General features: G+C 33.2%; 3 protein-coding genes across 3 annotated transcripts in view; 2 read left to right on the forward strand and 1 right to left on the reverse strand.

Moving 5' to 3' along the window:
* Positions 1–3,861: 3,861 nt before the first annotated feature.
* Positions 3,862–8,990, forward strand: LOC102586272 (peptidyl-prolyl cis-trans isomerase CYP22). Its single transcript, XM_006347606.2, has 7 exons — positions 3,862–4,156; positions 4,603–4,626; positions 4,789–4,876; positions 6,372–6,464; positions 8,075–8,107; positions 8,199–8,255; positions 8,627–8,990. Exons 1-7 carry the CDS (start codon positions 3,990–3,992, stop codon positions 8,735–8,737), a joined length of 573 nt encoding a protein of 190 aa, XP_006347668.1. The 5' UTR covers positions 3,862–3,989; the 3' UTR covers positions 8,738–8,990.
* Positions 8,991–9,347: 357 nt separating this feature from the next.
* Positions 9,348–12,502, forward strand: LOC102586597 (trafficking protein particle complex subunit 3-like). The gene is made up of 5 exons (XM_006347607.2): positions 9,348–9,566; positions 9,697–9,794; positions 9,919–10,018; positions 11,099–11,281; positions 12,110–12,502. Exons 1-5 carry the CDS (start codon positions 9,510–9,512, stop codon positions 12,230–12,232), a joined length of 561 nt encoding a protein of 186 aa, XP_006347669.1. The 5' UTR covers positions 9,348–9,509; the 3' UTR covers positions 12,233–12,502.
* Positions 12,503–12,920: 418 nt separating this feature from the next.
* LOC102587911 (uncharacterized) overlaps positions 12,921–18,510 on the reverse strand; it is a 45,723-nt gene continuing 40,133 nt past the window's right edge. The window contains exons 22-28 of the mRNA XM_006347788.2: positions 17,275–17,356; positions 15,236–15,340; positions 14,977–15,083; positions 14,232–14,309; positions 14,056–14,151; positions 13,817–13,912; positions 12,921–13,376 (exon numbers count right to left, since the gene is read on the reverse strand). Coding sequence (XP_006347850.2) covers positions 13,203–13,376; positions 13,817–13,912; positions 14,056–14,151; positions 14,232–14,309; positions 14,977–15,083; positions 15,236–15,340; positions 17,275–17,356 — 738 coding nt within the window. The 3' untranslated portion in view covers positions 12,921–13,202. The remainder of the gene's footprint in view (positions 13,377–13,816; positions 13,913–14,055; positions 14,152–14,231; positions 14,310–14,976; positions 15,084–15,235; positions 15,341–17,274; positions 17,357–18,510) is intronic.

Genomic DNA, 18,510 nt, shown 5'->3' on the forward strand with positions numbered 1-18,510 from the left:
TTTTATTATATAATTTTAATAATTTAAAATTTAAAGTTTAAAATATGATGTTCACTCGCCTTAAATGCGTGTAGTCACGCTCTCTCGCCAACTCAGCTATTTTAATGCCACATAAGCATGGTCAATGGTCAGAGGGGTTTAATTTATTGTGTTTTATTTAGTTTAGGGGTTCAGTTGATAAAATGTTAAGTAGAAGGGTCCACAATACAAATCCATACAAGTACAAGGGTTCATGAGACCCTTTTGCCTTAAAGTTTTGACTAAATTAATTATCTAAGAGACTCATTTGAGGGCCGATTTATTTTCAAAAACTAGCTTGGTATATGTAGAGATTGAGTTTCTACCATTAGCTATTTTGGTTGAAAGTTAATTTCTCATCCACTTTTAATTGTTATAGTTTCATTTTTTAGAGTCAAACGATAAGAACGTAGACTAACATTTTTCAATGTATTTTTCATCATATAGATATGCAAAAAATTGCAATTTATAGTACTTTTCGTATAGTTTTTGAATATCTATTTTTAAAAAAAATATCAAATTATGTAATCTAATTTAACTTTGAAAATTAGTCAAATTGACTTTTGAAAAACGTAACACGCCAATTAAAAGTGGACAGAGAGAGTATTTATATGGATTGAGCATAACTAGAGTCTGTCTAGTTAGATGAATTTTTCTTTCTTTGAGATATATGCTTTCCTTCATATATAAAAACAATATTTAATTATAAAAAATAATTAAATTATGATATCACATTCATAGTGTTAATTTTATGGATTATTACTCAAAGTTTCATTTTATCATAACAAAATTATTAATCAACTTTTAGAACGAAATTTTACTGTATTATCAAGAAAGTTAATAATTTTTTTTTTTTAAATCATATATCATATATATTTATATACTATATAAGAAGAGTGAATAAAATTCACTCTTCTTTCGACACGTGGCACCATGGCCCACCTACTTTTATTTTATTTAAATCATATATCATATATATTTATATACTATATAAGAAGAGTGAATAAAATTCACTCTTCTTTCGACACGTGGCACCAAGATGGCCCACCTACTTTTATACACTCCTCTTTCATTATATTTTAATTTTTTCCTTTTTAAATAGTACTAAAAAATAAATTTAAAATATCACAAATTCGATTAACTCTCAAAATTTTACGCGAATTGTATAATTAAGACGAAGGGAATAACATATATTATTTGAAAAATTACTATATAATTACTACTCTTCTTATATAGTAATATTTTAATTTTTTCCTTTTTAAATAGTACTAAAAAATAAATTTAAAATATCACAAATTCGATTAACTCTCAAAATTTTACGCGAATTGTATAATTAAGACGAAGGGAATAACATATATTATTTGAAAAATTACTATATAATTACTACTCTTCTTATATAGTAATATTTTAATTTTTTCCTTTTTAAATAGTACTAAAAAATAAATTTAAAATATCACAAATTCGATTAACTCTCAAAATTTTACGCGAATTCTATAATTAAGACGAAGGGAATAACATATATTATTTGAAAAATTACTATATAATTACTACTCTTCTTATATAGTAATATTTTAATTTTTTCCTTTTTAAATAGTACTAAAAAATAAATTTAAAATATCACAAATTCGATTAACTCTCAAAATTTTACGCGAATTCTATAATTAAGACGAAGGGAATAACATATATTATTTGAAAAATTACTATATAATTACTACTCTTCTTATATAGTAATATTTTAATTTTTTCCTTTTTAAATAGTACTAAAAAATAAATTTAAAATATTACAAATTCGATTAACTCTCAAAATTTTACGCGAATTCTATAATTAAGACGAAGGGAATAACATATATTATTTGAAAAATTACTATATAATTACTACTCTTCTTATATAGTAATATTTTAATTTTTTCCTTTTTAAATAGTACTAAAAAATAAATTTAAAATATTACAAATTCGATTAACTCTCAAAATTTTACGCGAATTCTATAATTAAGACGAAGGGAATAACATATATTATTTGAAAAATTACTATATAATTACTACTCTTCTTATATAGTAATATTTTAATTTTTTCCTTTTTAAATAGTACTAAAAAATAAATTTAAAATATTACAAATTCGATTAACTCTCAAAATTTTACGCGAATTGTATAATTAAGACGAAGGGAATAACATATATTATTTGAAAAATTACATTAAGAATACCATAAACCACAATAGTTAACAACTTACAATATTTGAAAAACATATTAACTCTCAAAATTTCACATGTGTCACATAAATTGGGACAAATGGAGTAACATATATTATTTGAAATTACGTTAAGAATATTATTAATCACAACTTAAAGTATTTAAAAATACATAACATATATTATTTGAAAATAATGTAAAAAATATTATAAATCATAATAATTAACAATTTAACGGATATTGTGCCCGTGCTTCCATTTAGAAGTGAGAATGTTTAGGAGCTTAGGGTTAGTCAGTCAATTGACCGATTTGCCCTTCTTCTTCAACTTCCTCTATTTACTACAAAAATAGTACTAAAAATCAATTTAAAATATTAAAATTTTGGTTAATTCTTGAAATTTCACATGTATTGCATAATATAATAGAGTAGTAACATATATTATTTGAAAATTATATAAATAGTACTAAAATATAGTTTAAAATAGTACTAAGAATTTGATTAACTCTCGAAATTTCATATGTACTGCGTAATTGAGATTGAGTGAGAAATATATATTATTTGAAAAATAGAATAAATATGTGATATTATTAGAAAGAGCTTTAATATATATTTTAAAAATTATTTTGTCTTCCGTATATGATTTTCTGCATATATGTGGAGTTTTAAAGTTTTTAACATTTTAATATAGAAATATGATTATTTGAAAATTTTAGTACTTTCTTCATTTAAATTTTTCCTTGTTTTTCTTTTAATTTGTTCTAGATTTAAAAATTACATAAAAAGTACTTAAAATCACAATGTAATAATATAAGATATTAAAAAAACATAATTAAAAATCATAAAAGAAATTTTATTGACTCTTTAATTCCATATTGAAACATAAGAAGTTTGTTTGAAAATAACATAAAAAGTAACGTAAATTAAAGTAAAATAACAACTACAAATATTTAAGAATCATATAAGAAATTTAGTTGAGTTTCGTGAAAGTACCTACGTCACATAAAATGGAACAGAAAGAGTAATATATATTATTTGAAAATGATATAAGAAGTGCTATAAATCACAATAAATTAACAACTTCAAAATATATTTAACAAAATCACATACAAAAAATTATATAACTCTCCAAATTTCATCGGTGTCACATAAATTGAAACAAAGAACTACTCCCAATTTATGTTATTTACTTTCCTTTTTAGTCAGTCCCAAAAGAATGTCACATTTCTATATTAAGTAACAATTTGATTATAAAATATTTATTTTACCCTTAATGAAATAATTTACAGTCATACAAATTTATATCATTCATTTTGGACCACAAATTTTAAAAGTTTTCATTTCTTTTTTAAACTCCGTGGCGAATCAAACTACCTCACATAAAATGAGACGGAGGAAGTAATATACATTGGGCCCGCGCTGGCGCGGAAACCTAATAACTAGTTTACCTAGATATCACAAAAAATTGAATACAAATATTATTTTTGGTTATATAAAGAATTGTTGTGCGACTTTATATACCTACTAAGAAAATTATGTGATTTTTATGTTACAAAAAATAACTTTCTCTAATATTTTGGACAAAGTTGAGTAATTTTTTATTTTATTTTACTAAAGAACTTGACCCACAAATACAATCATGGCGTTAGTATTTGAAAAAATTCCCCTTTTGTTGTGCAGAGCGGAAGGAATATTTTAAAGTTAGGACATTGCCTTCGAGAAAGCTCGCAAAAGTAGCGCAGAGCAAATTCTCCTCTAGTCGCAGCTCTTTCACTCCCAAAAATGGCGTCTGGCGGCGTAGGAGGAGGGGTGGTAGAATGGCACCTAAGGCCACAAGTACCAAAAAACCCAGTTGTGTTTTTCGATGTAACAATCGGCAACATCCCTGCTGGTCGCATCAAGATGGAGCTCTTCGCCGATATTACTCCCAAAACTGCTGAGAATTTCAGGTTAAAACTCTCTCAGAAGAAATAAGGTTTAAGGAATTCAAAATTACTTTTTATCTACGTATTGAATGCCATTGGGGATTTTTCGTGTGTTCACTTCTTTATATTTTGAATGCCTTAGTGAAAATCCGTCTCCCCCAATCCAATGGATAATTAGTGGAAGGTGGTGATATTGATTTATAAGCTTAATCCCCTCAAGTTATTGTAATTTGTCCAGTTGCAGTGCCTAACTAGCAAGAGTTAAAGATTTTCTTCTTAAATAATGAAAGTCTAAATGATATGTTATCTCTTTTTCATCAGTGAGACTGTTAAAGAACTTGCCACTGGCATGAAAATTTGTCTTTGATCATTGTGCTCAAAGAACATTCTTTTCCTTTCAAAATTATGTTACTTATTTTTTTTTAACTACTAAGTTCGATTCTAAAGCTCTTTTAAATGCTTAATTGCAGGCAACTGTGCACGGGAGAATTTAGGTAAGTTTATCAAATTATGTTCGTGTTCCATTCCTTTTTGGTTTTATTTGATGCTAGTTTTATGAATTACTTGGTTTGTGAAAGGATTGGTGGTGATTGTATTAATTTCTACTGGCTTTTGGTTATGCTGTCTAACTCATCTGCAAATCTGATATATTTTAGGAAAGCAGGAGTACCACAAGGCTTCAAGAATTGTCAGTTCCATAGGGTGATTAAGGACTTCATGATCCAAGGTGGTGATTTCCTAAAGGTTGCTTTCTCTAGCCTCAACCTTGTATTAGGATTCTACATTAGGGGTTGTTCTGGAACGAAGGTTCCCAGTTCCATAGGAATTGGGGTGACTGACGACCTTATGAAGGGTTACTGTCTGTGTGGGTGTGTGTAACCCTAACCTGTTTGACATATACTGTAATATCTCTGAGCATCATGTTTATATACACATTACTGTTATTTCTCCACTAATTATTTGTGCGAGCATCACTTGCACCTTCTTCGTTGCCCCATCATCTGTTTGAAACGAGCATGCTTCATTGTTAATTCCTGCTCTCTTGGTCTGTACATAGAATTCTTTATCAAGTAGTTTATTCTGAATTCAACCTGCCCTCCCTTAGCTTTCCTTGATGCTTCATGTGAAATAAGAATTTCCCAGATTATTGTATAAGTATCTTAACTTTTGCTAAGCAGATGTCAATGCAGCCTACAAGGATGGGAATCTATAGATCACTGATAGAAGTCTGCAGTGTTGTAAAAGATTTGTATTAGTTTTCTTCATGATAGATCCTCTATCACTTATGAAAATGCATAAAGTGCCATCATTTTTTTTTGATAAAATGAAATCTCACCAATTGCCGAGGTACTTCTCGTTCTTTCTAAAAGAATATGCCTCCTGAGATTTTCTCTCCCTCCAGAAGGGTTGCTATACCCCAAATACATCATATTTTTCTTGTTAATCCTGCCAATCTGACTTCTAATATGCATTTAATGATGCACTACATATGTAAGAATATTAAGAAAGTACTCTCTTTTCCTGGAATATGACTCTGTAAGTTTCATTAAATTCTTTCTACATGAAAGATTGTGTGCTTTCTCATCTATACAATAAAATATTTTGCTTTGCTTGATATTTTGAATCATGATGTAGAGACAATCTCTTTAAATCATGATGTCCTTCAACGTTTTGTTTAAAAGAACTGGTTCTTCACTCTAACCCTCCTCCCCCCCCAAAGACCAATGTAGCAAAGAAGGACTGCATGAATCAGAATCTACTTATTAAGACAGAAGACCGAGAAAGAAATGCTCCGTGTTCGAACATTGGTTGATTTTGGCTTAGCGTGCTAGCCGTTGCTTCATTTTCTATAGTGATAACTGATAGCGCCCCAAAGAAAATGAAAATAAATAAAATAGAGAATTGATCCCTTCACAGTTCACTCTTAATGCTGGATTTGTTGTTGAACTCTGAAGTTTCTAATGAATCAAAAATCACTGTTATCATATTTCCTTTCGTTCACAATCTGTATTGGATATGTCAGTCTACTCCAAAAATTTTGATTACTCAAAGGTGTAAATACAATATGTCAAAGTATTTGCAATGGAATCAGCCAACTATTAATTACATCTGAGACTGATAAAAGCTCTTAATTATTCAGAGGTTACATATTTAGCTTTTAAATATTTTACTTCTGATCAACACAATATTAGCTTTATTCTATATCTCTTCTAACATTGGCTAATTCTTTTTTCTGCAGGGAGATGGTAGTGGATGTGTTTCCATATATGGAAGCAAGTTTGAGGATGAAAACTTTATCGCCAAGCACACTGGTCCTGGCCTATTATCAATGGTATCCGTTCCTTTCATGTCTGTTGCTAATGGCATCGTGATTTTTTTTCATGACAAATAATTATTTTTTGCTGAATTGTCAGCTTATACTTTCATTATTCTCCTTTGCAAGTTGTTTAACTTTATGTAACTGCATAATATATACTAATGGGGGAACTGTAGTATGGAGAACCTGAGTTGCAAAAAAAGAAACTTTATGACTCTAATCACTTCTAAAAACAATCACTCCTTGGTATCTCAAATCTCCCCATGCATCTGAGCAAGGTGTAAAAATAAAATAAAACCCTGAGCTGATCAGAATTGATTTACCACCCTTTTTTTTACCATGGTGTCTGGGTCAACTTTCGTGCACCTCGACTAATTCCATGGGATACTTGTTACCTCCCACGGGTACCACGGGTACCAGGTAACTTTGTTCACCAAGGTTAGGACAGATGGCAAAAATCATCTAGTGTTTTTGTCTCTGACTAGGATTCATAGACCTCAAGGCTCTCAACCACTTCATTGACTACTAGGCCACACACTTGGGTGCAATTGATTTACCACCCTTAAAGAACTTTTCAATCCCTTTCCTGACAGATGCACCAAAAAAGACAGTTTTGATCTACTGCCATGACTTTCTTCTCATCCCCTCCCCAATACGAGACCAGCCACGTAGGACCCTTTATGTTGCTTGCATTACCAGAAAATCCCTGTCAGATTGAAATGCAGCACCAAACATTCAAATTCTATTACCATAGAGAAAGAGGAGGAAACTTTTTACAGAGCAGTGACCAGAAATTCAATGGTCAGAGGAGGAACTCAATACCCAGAGTCTGGTGTCATAGAGAGGGAATAGAGAAAGTAACAATGAGTAGAAATTCAATATTCTGAGTAGGGAGACAATACTAAATTATAATATCACAGAGAAAAGAGAAAAAGTGACTTTTCTGGAATTTGGAATTTAATGATTAGACTAAAAGATGAGGGGTCCTTCTCAAAAGAAAAAATAGTCAATGTTAAGATGATGGACTCAGTACCCAAGCGTCACTATTTGAAAAGAAAAAAAGAAGAGAAAAGGTGCTTGCCTAATATTTTGTCTGCCAATCGTTGGAAGGATGCCCATGTGGACAGAAGAAGTGATGCCTTAGGAATGATCACCTAGGAAAGGCTCGCGCCATTGGAACAATCATTAGAAAGCACAATCTGTCAACAAAGGTCTCAGATAGTACTTGAAGCCTGGATTTTTTCCTGCAATAGAAGGGAAGAATATTCTGGTTAAAATAGTTGATGAGATGGTTTGGTTGAGTCCATCAAGGATAGGCCCGAAGAAGGATGAGATCTACCTCTGTCCCTGAGTTTGTGAAAGCAGCCAGATAGTTAATTTGTCAAGTTAATATGGAACATAGGTGATTTTACCTTGAATATGTCAGAATTGTGTATTTGATGGCATAGACACTTATTATGAATTCACTTCATTTCATTACCTTCGTATCTGTTTAGAGTTTTTGTACACAATTATATCAATTTAAATTACTTAAAAAGTGTTTTAACAACTGTGTGAAAGTTGATTCTTCAAGTGCATCCTTACCTTCTATTTTGACGTAAATTACGAAATCCTTATTTTGGCAGGCAAATAGCGGACCAAACACTAATGGATGTCAGGTAAGTCATAAGGATCATTCATCTTATCCAGGAAAAAAGTGGATTAGATCACAAAGCCTATGTTTCTGATTCTGCTGTTTGCTCCATGCAGTTTTTTGTCTCATGTGCAAAGTGTGAGTGGCTCGACAACAAGCATGTTGTTTTTGGGGTATGCTTTGCCTTTTACCCTAGCCTCTAGCATTTCTAATATTTATCAATGCTTCATGCTTGAAGTCTCAATTCAATTTGTTTTCTGTCAACATCCTTGACATTGTCTCTCATCGTCTTCTGCTTACCGTGACTAGTCACTTAATACATTCCTTATTTTAGTGCCAGATACTGTGTACCAATGTTTCATGTTTCATCAGATTCAATTATGTTTTCTTACATAAATTATATCAAATTCACCCTGATAAACATATCAAGCAATGAGTTTTTCCATATTGTCAACCATTTGTTTCATCTAAAACAAGAAACTTCTTATTGACTTCTTCTCCATTGTTATGTGATGAAAAATTCTTTTTCCTGCTTTCTTTACAGCGTGTTGTTGGAGATGGTCTTTTAGTTGTCAGGAAGATTGAGAATGTGGCTGTTGGAGCAAACAACAAACCAAAGCTTGCATGCGTGATTGCTGAATGTGGAGAGATGTAACTAGTGAAAATAAATGTACACCTAGTGATTTGAAAACACACATCTGTACCTGGTTATATTTTCTTGGCATAGTCTAGAGGACCTGTTGAGTTGATTAATCAGCTGTTTATCAATTTCATTGACATTAATGATTAAACAGTGGACTCCTCTCTCTCCGGAATTGTAGCGAACAAGAAAGATGTACTGGATGCAAGTGTTTCCTATGTCAAAGTACATTGGAAGATTTTTGATAAGAATGCAAGTGTGTTATCTATGTCTATTTAGTTAATCGTCTAGTGAACATACTACTGAAATTCCTACACTATTATGGGAGAATATATAAAATACCTTCTCAACTTATGCGTTGTAGGAACCTCTAGACTTGTTCAAAGTGGAATTCAGAGTCGTCCATGATAAGCTAAGTATTTTGCTTTTTCCTCGAGGTGAATCAAAATTTTAAATATCACCTTCATCGCCTTAAAAGACAATACATTCGAAGAACCCAACTTATAATAGATTTAGCTAAAATTATTGAAAAGTTTCTTTCTCGATTACGAAGGTAGTATGTGACAATACATTGGAAGAACCCAACTTATAATAGATTTAGCTAAAACTATTGAAAAGTTTCTTTCTCAATTACTATGTGTGCTTTAAAAGTGGTACAAGTGTATACGTGCTTATATACTTGTACTTTCTCTACAAAATAAACCAGTAAAATCACCAGCACGTATGTGTTCTCTTCTTAGTTAGCTCAACATAGCAATTAACCGATCGCAATAGCAGAGGAACTCTCATGGCTCCTGTGGCACCCAGATCCGGAGACGCCATTTTCGCCAACGTCGAACGAGTGGTAAACACAAAATCCTAATGAAAAACCTTACAATTTGAGATCGTGCTTTTTTATTTTTACGTTTGATTTCCATTCATTTCAGTATAAATCGTACAATTAGTTACTAGTATATTGTTATTTGGTGCCAAAGAACGCAGAGCTTTTCACTCTAACGTATGGAGCAATCGTGCGCCAACTGCTGACTGATCTAGAGGAGGTTGATGAGGTCAATAAACAGCTTGATCAAATGTAATATGGTATTAGTTTTTTTCTTCTTCTTGAGCTAGGGTTTTTTGGTAGCATTATGTCAGTGTAAATTGCAGCATTCGTCAAGGATTCACGAATAGGAAACTGAAGTTTGATTGACTTGCAGGGGTTATAATATAGGAATCAGGCTCATAGACGAGTTTCTGGCAAAGTCTAATGTTTCAAGGTGTGTTGATTTCAAGGAGACAGCTGAAGTCATTGCCAAGGTCTCTCTCTCATTTTTATTCTAAAGAATTATATGCTGTTTGAGCTATGATTCCTTGAGTTTATTCCTCATGTGAAGTTTTTTCGGAGTTATTATTTCAAGTGGCTTCACAGATCATTATCCTTGTTTTATTAGGTTTCACATGTTAAAAATCTGCTGGTGTATTTTTAGCTGCTGCTTAATTGTCTGCCTCAACAAGTGATAAGAAAGTGTGTAGCTTTGCTGTTGATTTTAAGCTCCGGCAGAAAATTGTTTCGTCAAGCATCTTAGTCATTTCTATTTGGTTTCACTAGGATAATTACTCTCACATGACATATGCAGTTGAATTTATCCCTAAAAATATATCTAGAACTTTCCCTACTGAACCATGATATTTATGTGTGCGATAGCAATGACGATACGAATTCCAACAAACTCAAATTACATTGCATTAAAAATGTAATCTCAAACGAGCCCACAAGACGATGACTTTAACTACAATTTTCAATTAAATTAGCTATAGAAGTTCAATTTGCAAATTTACTTTCATATTCAGCAGCTGTAGTAGCATTACTATGAACTATTTTTAGTTGTCAAGGGTGATTCTATCACCATCCTAGAATTTGACCTATAAATCAAGTATTGGAGAAAAAGGAGAAAGCAGGAGAGAGTAGAAGAGAAAAAAACATAAGATGAGCCTAAAAAGAAAATGAGTCAGCTTGATGAAGAAAACAAATAAGAAAGAAGCAAATCAAGAAAAAACAAGGAAGCACATGCTTATTCTTAGTTGATTCACTTCACGCATGTGAAAGGAGGATCTCTTGATGCACATCACTTCATCGCTTTAAGATGGAGTGATTAGGGATTGCTAGAAAGTTATGAGCCTAGCCTTCTAGTTGATATTGTGGGGTAAGGAGATACATTGTACCTCCCCCTCGATATACCTTAGCTGACAAGTTTTCAGTGGAGAAATTTGGTAGTGCTTATATTGTACAGTCAGTTTAATATCATGCTTCAGTGCCTTCATACTATTTGGGTGTGTAGATTCCAGTGCTTAAAGTGTGTTTTGACCGAACATGGTTTCTTTTGCTCATGACAACAGGTTGGTCTCAAAATGTTCCTAGGAATCACTGCAACAGTGACAAATTGGGATGTTGAGGGAACAACATGCAGTCTAATTTTGGAGGATAACCCCTTGGTAGACTTCGTTGAGCTCCCTGATACCTGTCAAGGTCTATATTATTGTAACATCTTAAGTGGAGTAGTCAGGGGAGCATTGGAAATGGTAAGCTTTGTCTCTCGATACAAACTGATTATCCAATTAATGGTATAATTTCTTGCAATGACCTGTCCTGTGCAAAACATGGGTAGCTTTAATATGTGTTTTTCCGCCTCTTCTGAAATGACAAGTATTGTGTGCTTGAGTGTCTTTGTTTTTCTCTCCTTACTTTATTCCTCTCAAGTGCAGGAAGGTTTTTAGTTTTAAGCAATACGGAATGAACTGGCATGTTATTTGGCAGTCATTGATTTTTCTTAAAACAACGTTGGTTCCTGCTCCTTCTGACTTTATGTTACAGTGTATTGGTGTTTTCTTCGTAGTCATTTCATATTATTATTACCATCTGGTCGTTATTGTATCCATGCTACAGTACAACCCTGTAAATTGATTTCATTCTCTTGCTTTGGTACCTGGAAAAAGTAAAGTGGTTATTTACATATCTGTCATGGATAGTTGCATAGCTCTCTCTTTTGGAAACTGGTAATTGTATTAGTTGAAAAGTGGTTGCTCCTTAAACAAGATGTGATTAAAAAAAAATCACTAAGCTTATACATGATTCTCTATAAATTCTCTATAATCTGTACATTTTTCAACTCCCTCAAAACACTTCTCTATTTTTTCCTTTCCAAACCTTCCAAATAAGGGCCAAAGGTGCTATTTCCTGGAGGAAGCTATCAAAGGAGTCAACACATTGATATGAGAGAATAATATTCTATGCAAGCTTCCGGCGTTTACATGAATAACTGTGATCAGTTAAAATTTTGAGATTGTTGAATTTGTCTTGGACTAAAATTTGTTGCAATGAAAAACTCTCTATTTTCCCTGTGTGTTCAGGTGTCAATGAAAACAGAGGTCACGTGGCTTCGTGATATGCTCAGAGGGGATGACGCATTTGAGTTGCAACTGAAGCTTCTGAAGCAAGTTCCTGAGGAGTACCCTTACAAAGATGACGAGTAACATGCCTCCTTTTTAATGCTTGCCATTTGGAGTTCTACGACAATCTATAGAAAATGCCTGAAATCTACACACACAGATCTCTGTCTATTATTGAGTATGTAATTAAGTACGAGTTAAGTTTAAGTTCTACTACTGAGTTCAGTTTTCTGAAGGATTCTTGTTCAATTTTCAACTGATGATCTGTGCTCTGTAATTTTGAGATTTATCTGTATCTATCAGATTGGAAGATCTCCTATCATTCATGGATTTTATAGGTCATTATTTTTTGCTCTTGCCCTGCTTCTAAATGTCTCGATATCCGAGTCTTCTGAGACTCTAAATTGGTCCTGTGACACATGAAACCACTTTCCACCTGAGATGAATATATCCGATTTACGTTGATGCAATCATGAAATATAATGTGTTTTGAAGTCCCAAAAAGAATCGATACAATCTTTAATGTCTGATGGAAAGGCCTTTTCAAGTTTTACCAGCTTAAAATTTTCAGGCAATCTATTTTTGCCAATTCCTTCTGTTATAGTATCAAATGAGATTTCAATTTTTGTTCTCTACCTTGCTCCCTCATGTGAATCTCTCCTATTACTTTGTGATAAACCAGAAAAAAGGAGAAACCAATAACAAAGCAGATTATTCTTGAGCTGTTTTTGCAACAACGAAAAATCTTTAATACCAGAACGATACAACTCAATTAATAGTACAAATCCGTTCTCCCATGACAGCAGAAATTGTACATACATGCCTCCCAAACAGGTTTAAGACTGCACACTAAACATATACATGTAACAATAAACAAAAAACTACGTTTTAAGTACATTCCCTGAAGAAAAAAAAAAATCTGTGCAGCAGATTGTCTCATCGACAAATGAGATCCTGAAAAATTAAGGGGGAAAAAGAGTTTTGATAGGGTATTATGTTTACAATCTCATCAATGGTTTTGCTAGGTCCTCTAAAATTATACACGACAAGTACACTAAGCTCCAGATTTGGGGATTTTGAATTGCTTCTTGACAAATTGAGAGGCCTCTGACTCTCCTCGATGACACAGGATCCTAAGTAGGGTCTTGGTATCAGCACCTAATTTGCCCCTTCCACCCTGCATTTCTAACTCACTTGCAGATCTCAGGTCTTCTATTATTTCCCTAGTCTGTGGACCATAAGAAACAAGCAGTACGTCAGTCATGTAGCATTCTCGCAGAGAAGATTCAGAATAAAATGTGTGAAATAGAAACCAGATTAGATCAGCTTAGCATCTACGGGGGTTAGTGCAAGATACGGCCCTACAAACAATGTTCGAGCAGCAAGCAGACTTTTAAACGTATACATATAATTTCTTTCTAGAATGAAAGTTAGCATTACAGCATCTTATAGACCAATTCTACATATGCAAAACAATTATATTCATTAGAATAGTGCTATAGAGATAAAACAAGAATGCCAAACGTGCATATTGCTCATACAAAGAGTTTCATGATAGAAGAATGGAGAAACGAGGAAACAAGCATCACTAACCAGATGGACAAAGGTTTTATGCAGTCAATTCTGCTAATCTTAGTACTTCATTATGGATGATATCGCTGAACTAACCTCATAACCTTGCAACTTTATCACCTGCCGAACACGTGCAACTTGATTTTCAACTACTCCACGAGGAAGCCCATCCCCACCCGAAATGAAGAATTCCTTTCACAAACAAGCAGCATAGGTTAGAAATAACCATATTGTAACTCCACCACTTCGAGATATCAAGTAGACAAAAATTGGTTTGGATATCATTAGGAGACAGATAGTTCTTGAGCATATCCAGACAAAACCATTTTCAATACCTTCAAGATCTCTAGATCCTCCTCCAATAGCTTAGCATCACCCAGGGAGAATACACGTGATGGTCCTCCATCTAATATAACTCTGACTAGGCCATCCTGGTGAAATATGATTTTCAAGGAATTCAAAATTACTACAGTTTAAAACAGAAAAACTAAGCAGTAATAAGTGCACAGACCAGTGATGCTTGAAGCAGTCCTGTCACAACACGATCCCGGAGTGGCTCCATTATCACATCACAAAGTTGATTAAGAACCTGCAAATTTTGGAAGACAGTTATAACCATCACTGCTTCTCTTTTTCCCAAGTAAACATGAAAAGCGGATAGATGCGCTAGTGAAATCCATATTATTTTTATATCCCTCTTAACAACAATCTAAATCAGGGGTCTAGATGGCAAAATCGATTTGCTCAGAGGGTTTCCCTGAAGATACTATCACATTTCATTGATTTCAATACTAATTTTGATATGATGTAGTATAAAAGAAAGCATGGCATTAGTTACAAGTATACATGTTACTATAGGTCATCTTATGCAAATGTAGAAAAAATTCTCAACTCGAGTTTCTAACGATATAAAAAGGTGCTTCATGAACGAATTCCGATAAGATTTATGAATCAGATTTCTATTTCAGCGACTGTAGTTCAACTTTCCAGATCTCAACATCTCATTACATGAGCAGTTTGAACAAATATGAAGACCAAAAATTACTTAGCTGAATTTGTTTCCATCACAAGAAGGAGATAAGAAGGTGAAAAGATAGAGGCAGACAAGGAGCAAAGGAGATCAGTGCATTAGTATTGGAATCTCATGGGATGGTTACTCTCAACTGCTATTAAAAAGCAACAAGTTATTTCTCTTTCTCCTTTCCACATTTATAACAACCTATGAATAGCATAGTCTCAAATATAAGACGCAATACCATATCGAGTGGCTCCATTACTGATTCCAACCTAGACTGTGAAACACTGGGTTTATAGAGATTCTCAATGAATGGTTCTCTCAAGTCACAGAAAATGATTTTTGTTCCTGCAATATTAACGAAAATGAATTAGGAATTATCTGCAATGAGCTCACAAAACTTGAAGAAGAATTCTCTCACTAGTAAATTCACACATTCTTCAAAGTTGTATTGTTTGAAAAGAATCCAAAAAAGATAGAGCACAAAACAAAAGTCTTACCAGTAAATTCACACATTCTGTCAATTGCAGCATTGATATCCTTTCTGCTTCCATCAAATGAGTCCTTCTTCTGGAAACCTTTTGCGGTTTCCTCCGCAGGGTTCTCTTTGTTTGGAAAAAAATAAAGTTAAGTAAATCTGTTCCGCAAGGAGTACCACTACTCAAGTGACACTCATCATGATAAGAATTATACCTAGACTCTATGGGCTAAAAATCCGAGCTGATATTGATTATCTAGCAGCTATGCTTAACGGTAAATAGATTTAAGGTCAACTATCTCCCCGATCCCCTTTTAAACTAAAAATAAGTAACAAAGGCTTGAAGCTCTTTATTCATATTATGTTCTCCCCATTTTCTTGTGCAAAACATTCCAAGCAACAAAGTCATAGGCTTTGCCATACATATTCAAAGCTTAAATGCTCAGTTCCTGAAATAAGAAAAGTTTTGTGATTCCCGGCATTCCTAATTATGATATAATTTCCAAGAATATTCTTCTTATTTATCTTGACTAACATAATCATTAAGAATATTTTACACTACCTTAGCAATTCTCTTGAATATCAACACGCCTCTTAAAACTAAAGGTGATGAAACAACTTAAGATTGTTTATTAGTAAACAAGAGGCTAAAAAGAGTCTCTGGAATAGTAAACAATTGCTTGAATTATACCAGAAAGAAAATAGTGTTGAATTTTTTTTTTTGCCAACAAACATTGCCGACAATTGCAGAACAGAAAATACTGCTTCCGTCAATTGCTTGAATTGACAGCTGAAGAGTACCAAAAAGTTGTTCAAACAAGGATCACAAATTTCAACATTTAGAGAATAGATTGAACACTCAAACTCTGATAACACAAAGACAAAGAAGAGAACATAACATTTTAGGAACAGTGACTTGAAATTCAATGTATAGAAGAAGGAACTAAATACATTGTTTGATACCATTAAAAAGATAGTTTTTTCTACCAACACCAGAAATTCAGTGTTCAGACTTAGAGGAAGGACTCGAGATCCAAATTCTAATAGCACGAAAAGAAAGAAGAGAATAACAAGTCTGGGAATGTTTAGCTTGAAAGGCTGCAAGGAAGAATGGACAGAATTGTGGTTGAAAGAGACAGTACTGCCAGAATGACCATCTATAAGAGGTACATTGCTGCGGGAAAAGTCAACGGAGGTAAGAGTGGTGCCGCTAGAATGGTCAAAGGAAAAAAAAGATAGTGAGGACGGAAATATTTTAGTTGGGTAGGTGTTCATGAGTAGGGAAAACTACATAAATCTTCACCAAAATTGTATACTATGATACCATGTGAAAGAGGATAGAAGAAGAGAGAAAAAATTGACTGAAATCGGATGGTTAACTACAAACAAGAGAGCTGCTTTGATATACTTGTCCTTGACCTGGGGCTCTATCGGAAACAACCTCTCTACCTCCCTAGGTAGTAGGGGTAAGGTCTGCATCACACTACCCTCCCTAGACCCACTTGTGGGATTACATTGGGTATGTTGGGTTGTTGTTGTAACAACATAAAAGAGAGCTCCTTATATAAAACTTGAACTATTAGAACTAAGGAGATTCTTAATTTGTAACTATGACTAAAGCTACTATCCATCCAACTATTTCGATAAAACAGAGATTTAAAAATCAAGAAGCTGAGAATTTTCCTCTTCTTCACGACTCCACCTGCTACATCTTCCTTTGCTATTTTTTTTTTTCCTGTCAATCAGTATAATGGTTTAGAAATGAGGAAATATGATCTTTTTATGATGGATAGTGAGGAAATATGATCTTTTTTCCCGTTTTTGCACTCTGTAAGGAATTACTTCCAATTGTCTACTTCATAAAACATCAAAGATGGAGAGCCCCCTTCAAGATAACAAATAATTTTAAACCTTTTTATAAGATAAGGTAAAACGACAATACTTATTACCACTACTCAAACATGTTAGAAATGTAATTAGCTGCAAAGCTATAATAACATACTAAGAGGAGATAATAAGACATTTCAATACATTCAAAACTCAAAACAAACTGTTTCTTACTTGTCAATTTATCATGATGCTTTTTCCTCGTCCATCGCGCCCAAATGCTGTCCTCCAATTTATTCAGTTGGCTAATAGCATACTATAAGGATAAACAAAGAGGTAAGGCTTAGAATTGTTCAAGACAGAAACACATGATCACACGTGTTACAAATTCATATAATAACTAAAAATTCAGAAGAAAGAAACTTGGCCCGACTTACTAATTCAGCCACAGAACCCTGATGAACAGGAGTGAGATTGCAATTAATGAGATAGTTACCAATATATACCATTCGCCCATCTAGTTCACCAAACATGGCCGAAATATACACTACACATACACTCAGTTATATGGTGTGTATACATATGTATATAATATGTATATGTATATTAGCATAAGTATACACTACCTATACATTGTGTACCTATTCTGTGAACTAGATGGCCCAGTGGTATTGGGCTGTAATTTTCTCTTAATTTTATTAAAATTCCTCTGCTTCAAACACAGAGTACTGACCAGCTCTAGAATATAAGGTTCTCACTGTAGCTCATTTCATTCTTTAAACCAAAAGGACATAAAATGATGAAATCTGTCTTTGCTTCTTGACAAATAAATAATAAAGCATTAGGAGCTTATATTTGGAATATGCTGATCAGCATAGTATTTGAGTGTTAACCTGCCTGAAATTTGCACAAATGCAAAATTTTCATAAAAATTAGTAAGCTTAGTGCTTAAGCATTTTGGGCACATTATGCAAACCTTTATACTGTTATTTTGATAGTTTGCCTCGATACGATAACGCCCCAGTCACAAACAAGTTGGGGTATAGTACACTTCGATATCTTGGAAAATCTCCAAGCATTGTTGTACTCAGTGTTTTGGACGGCGAGAGGCGACAAAGGCCTGCCTCGCCACGAGGCGAGACAAGCGGCGAGGCGCTCGCCTTTTTGAATCGAGGCGCTAATTAATACCAAAAATTAAAAATATTTAATTGCATATATAAATATCCAAAATCTCAATAGCAATAACATAACATATATAAATATCCATTAAAAGTACTCTCACAAAAGTTACAATTAACCGAAATAATTATAGAAGAATTTTTTTAAAAAAATGTAGGCAGCGGGCAGTGGGCAGTGGCTTCAGTAGTTCAGTTCTTATTCAGAAATCAGACTTCAGTCTTCACAATAAAAAACAGAGGGACTGAGAGAGTACTAAAAACAGAGCAAAAGAAGAGAAGAGAGATTGATTCG

Source organism: Solanum tuberosum, unplaced genomic scaffold (assembly GCF_000226075.1).
Source record: "Solanum tuberosum cultivar DM 1-3 516 R44 unplaced genomic scaffold, SolTub_3.0 scf00092, whole genome shotgun sequence".
Taxonomy (NCBI): Eukaryota; Viridiplantae; Streptophyta; class Magnoliopsida; order Solanales; family Solanaceae; genus Solanum; species Solanum tuberosum.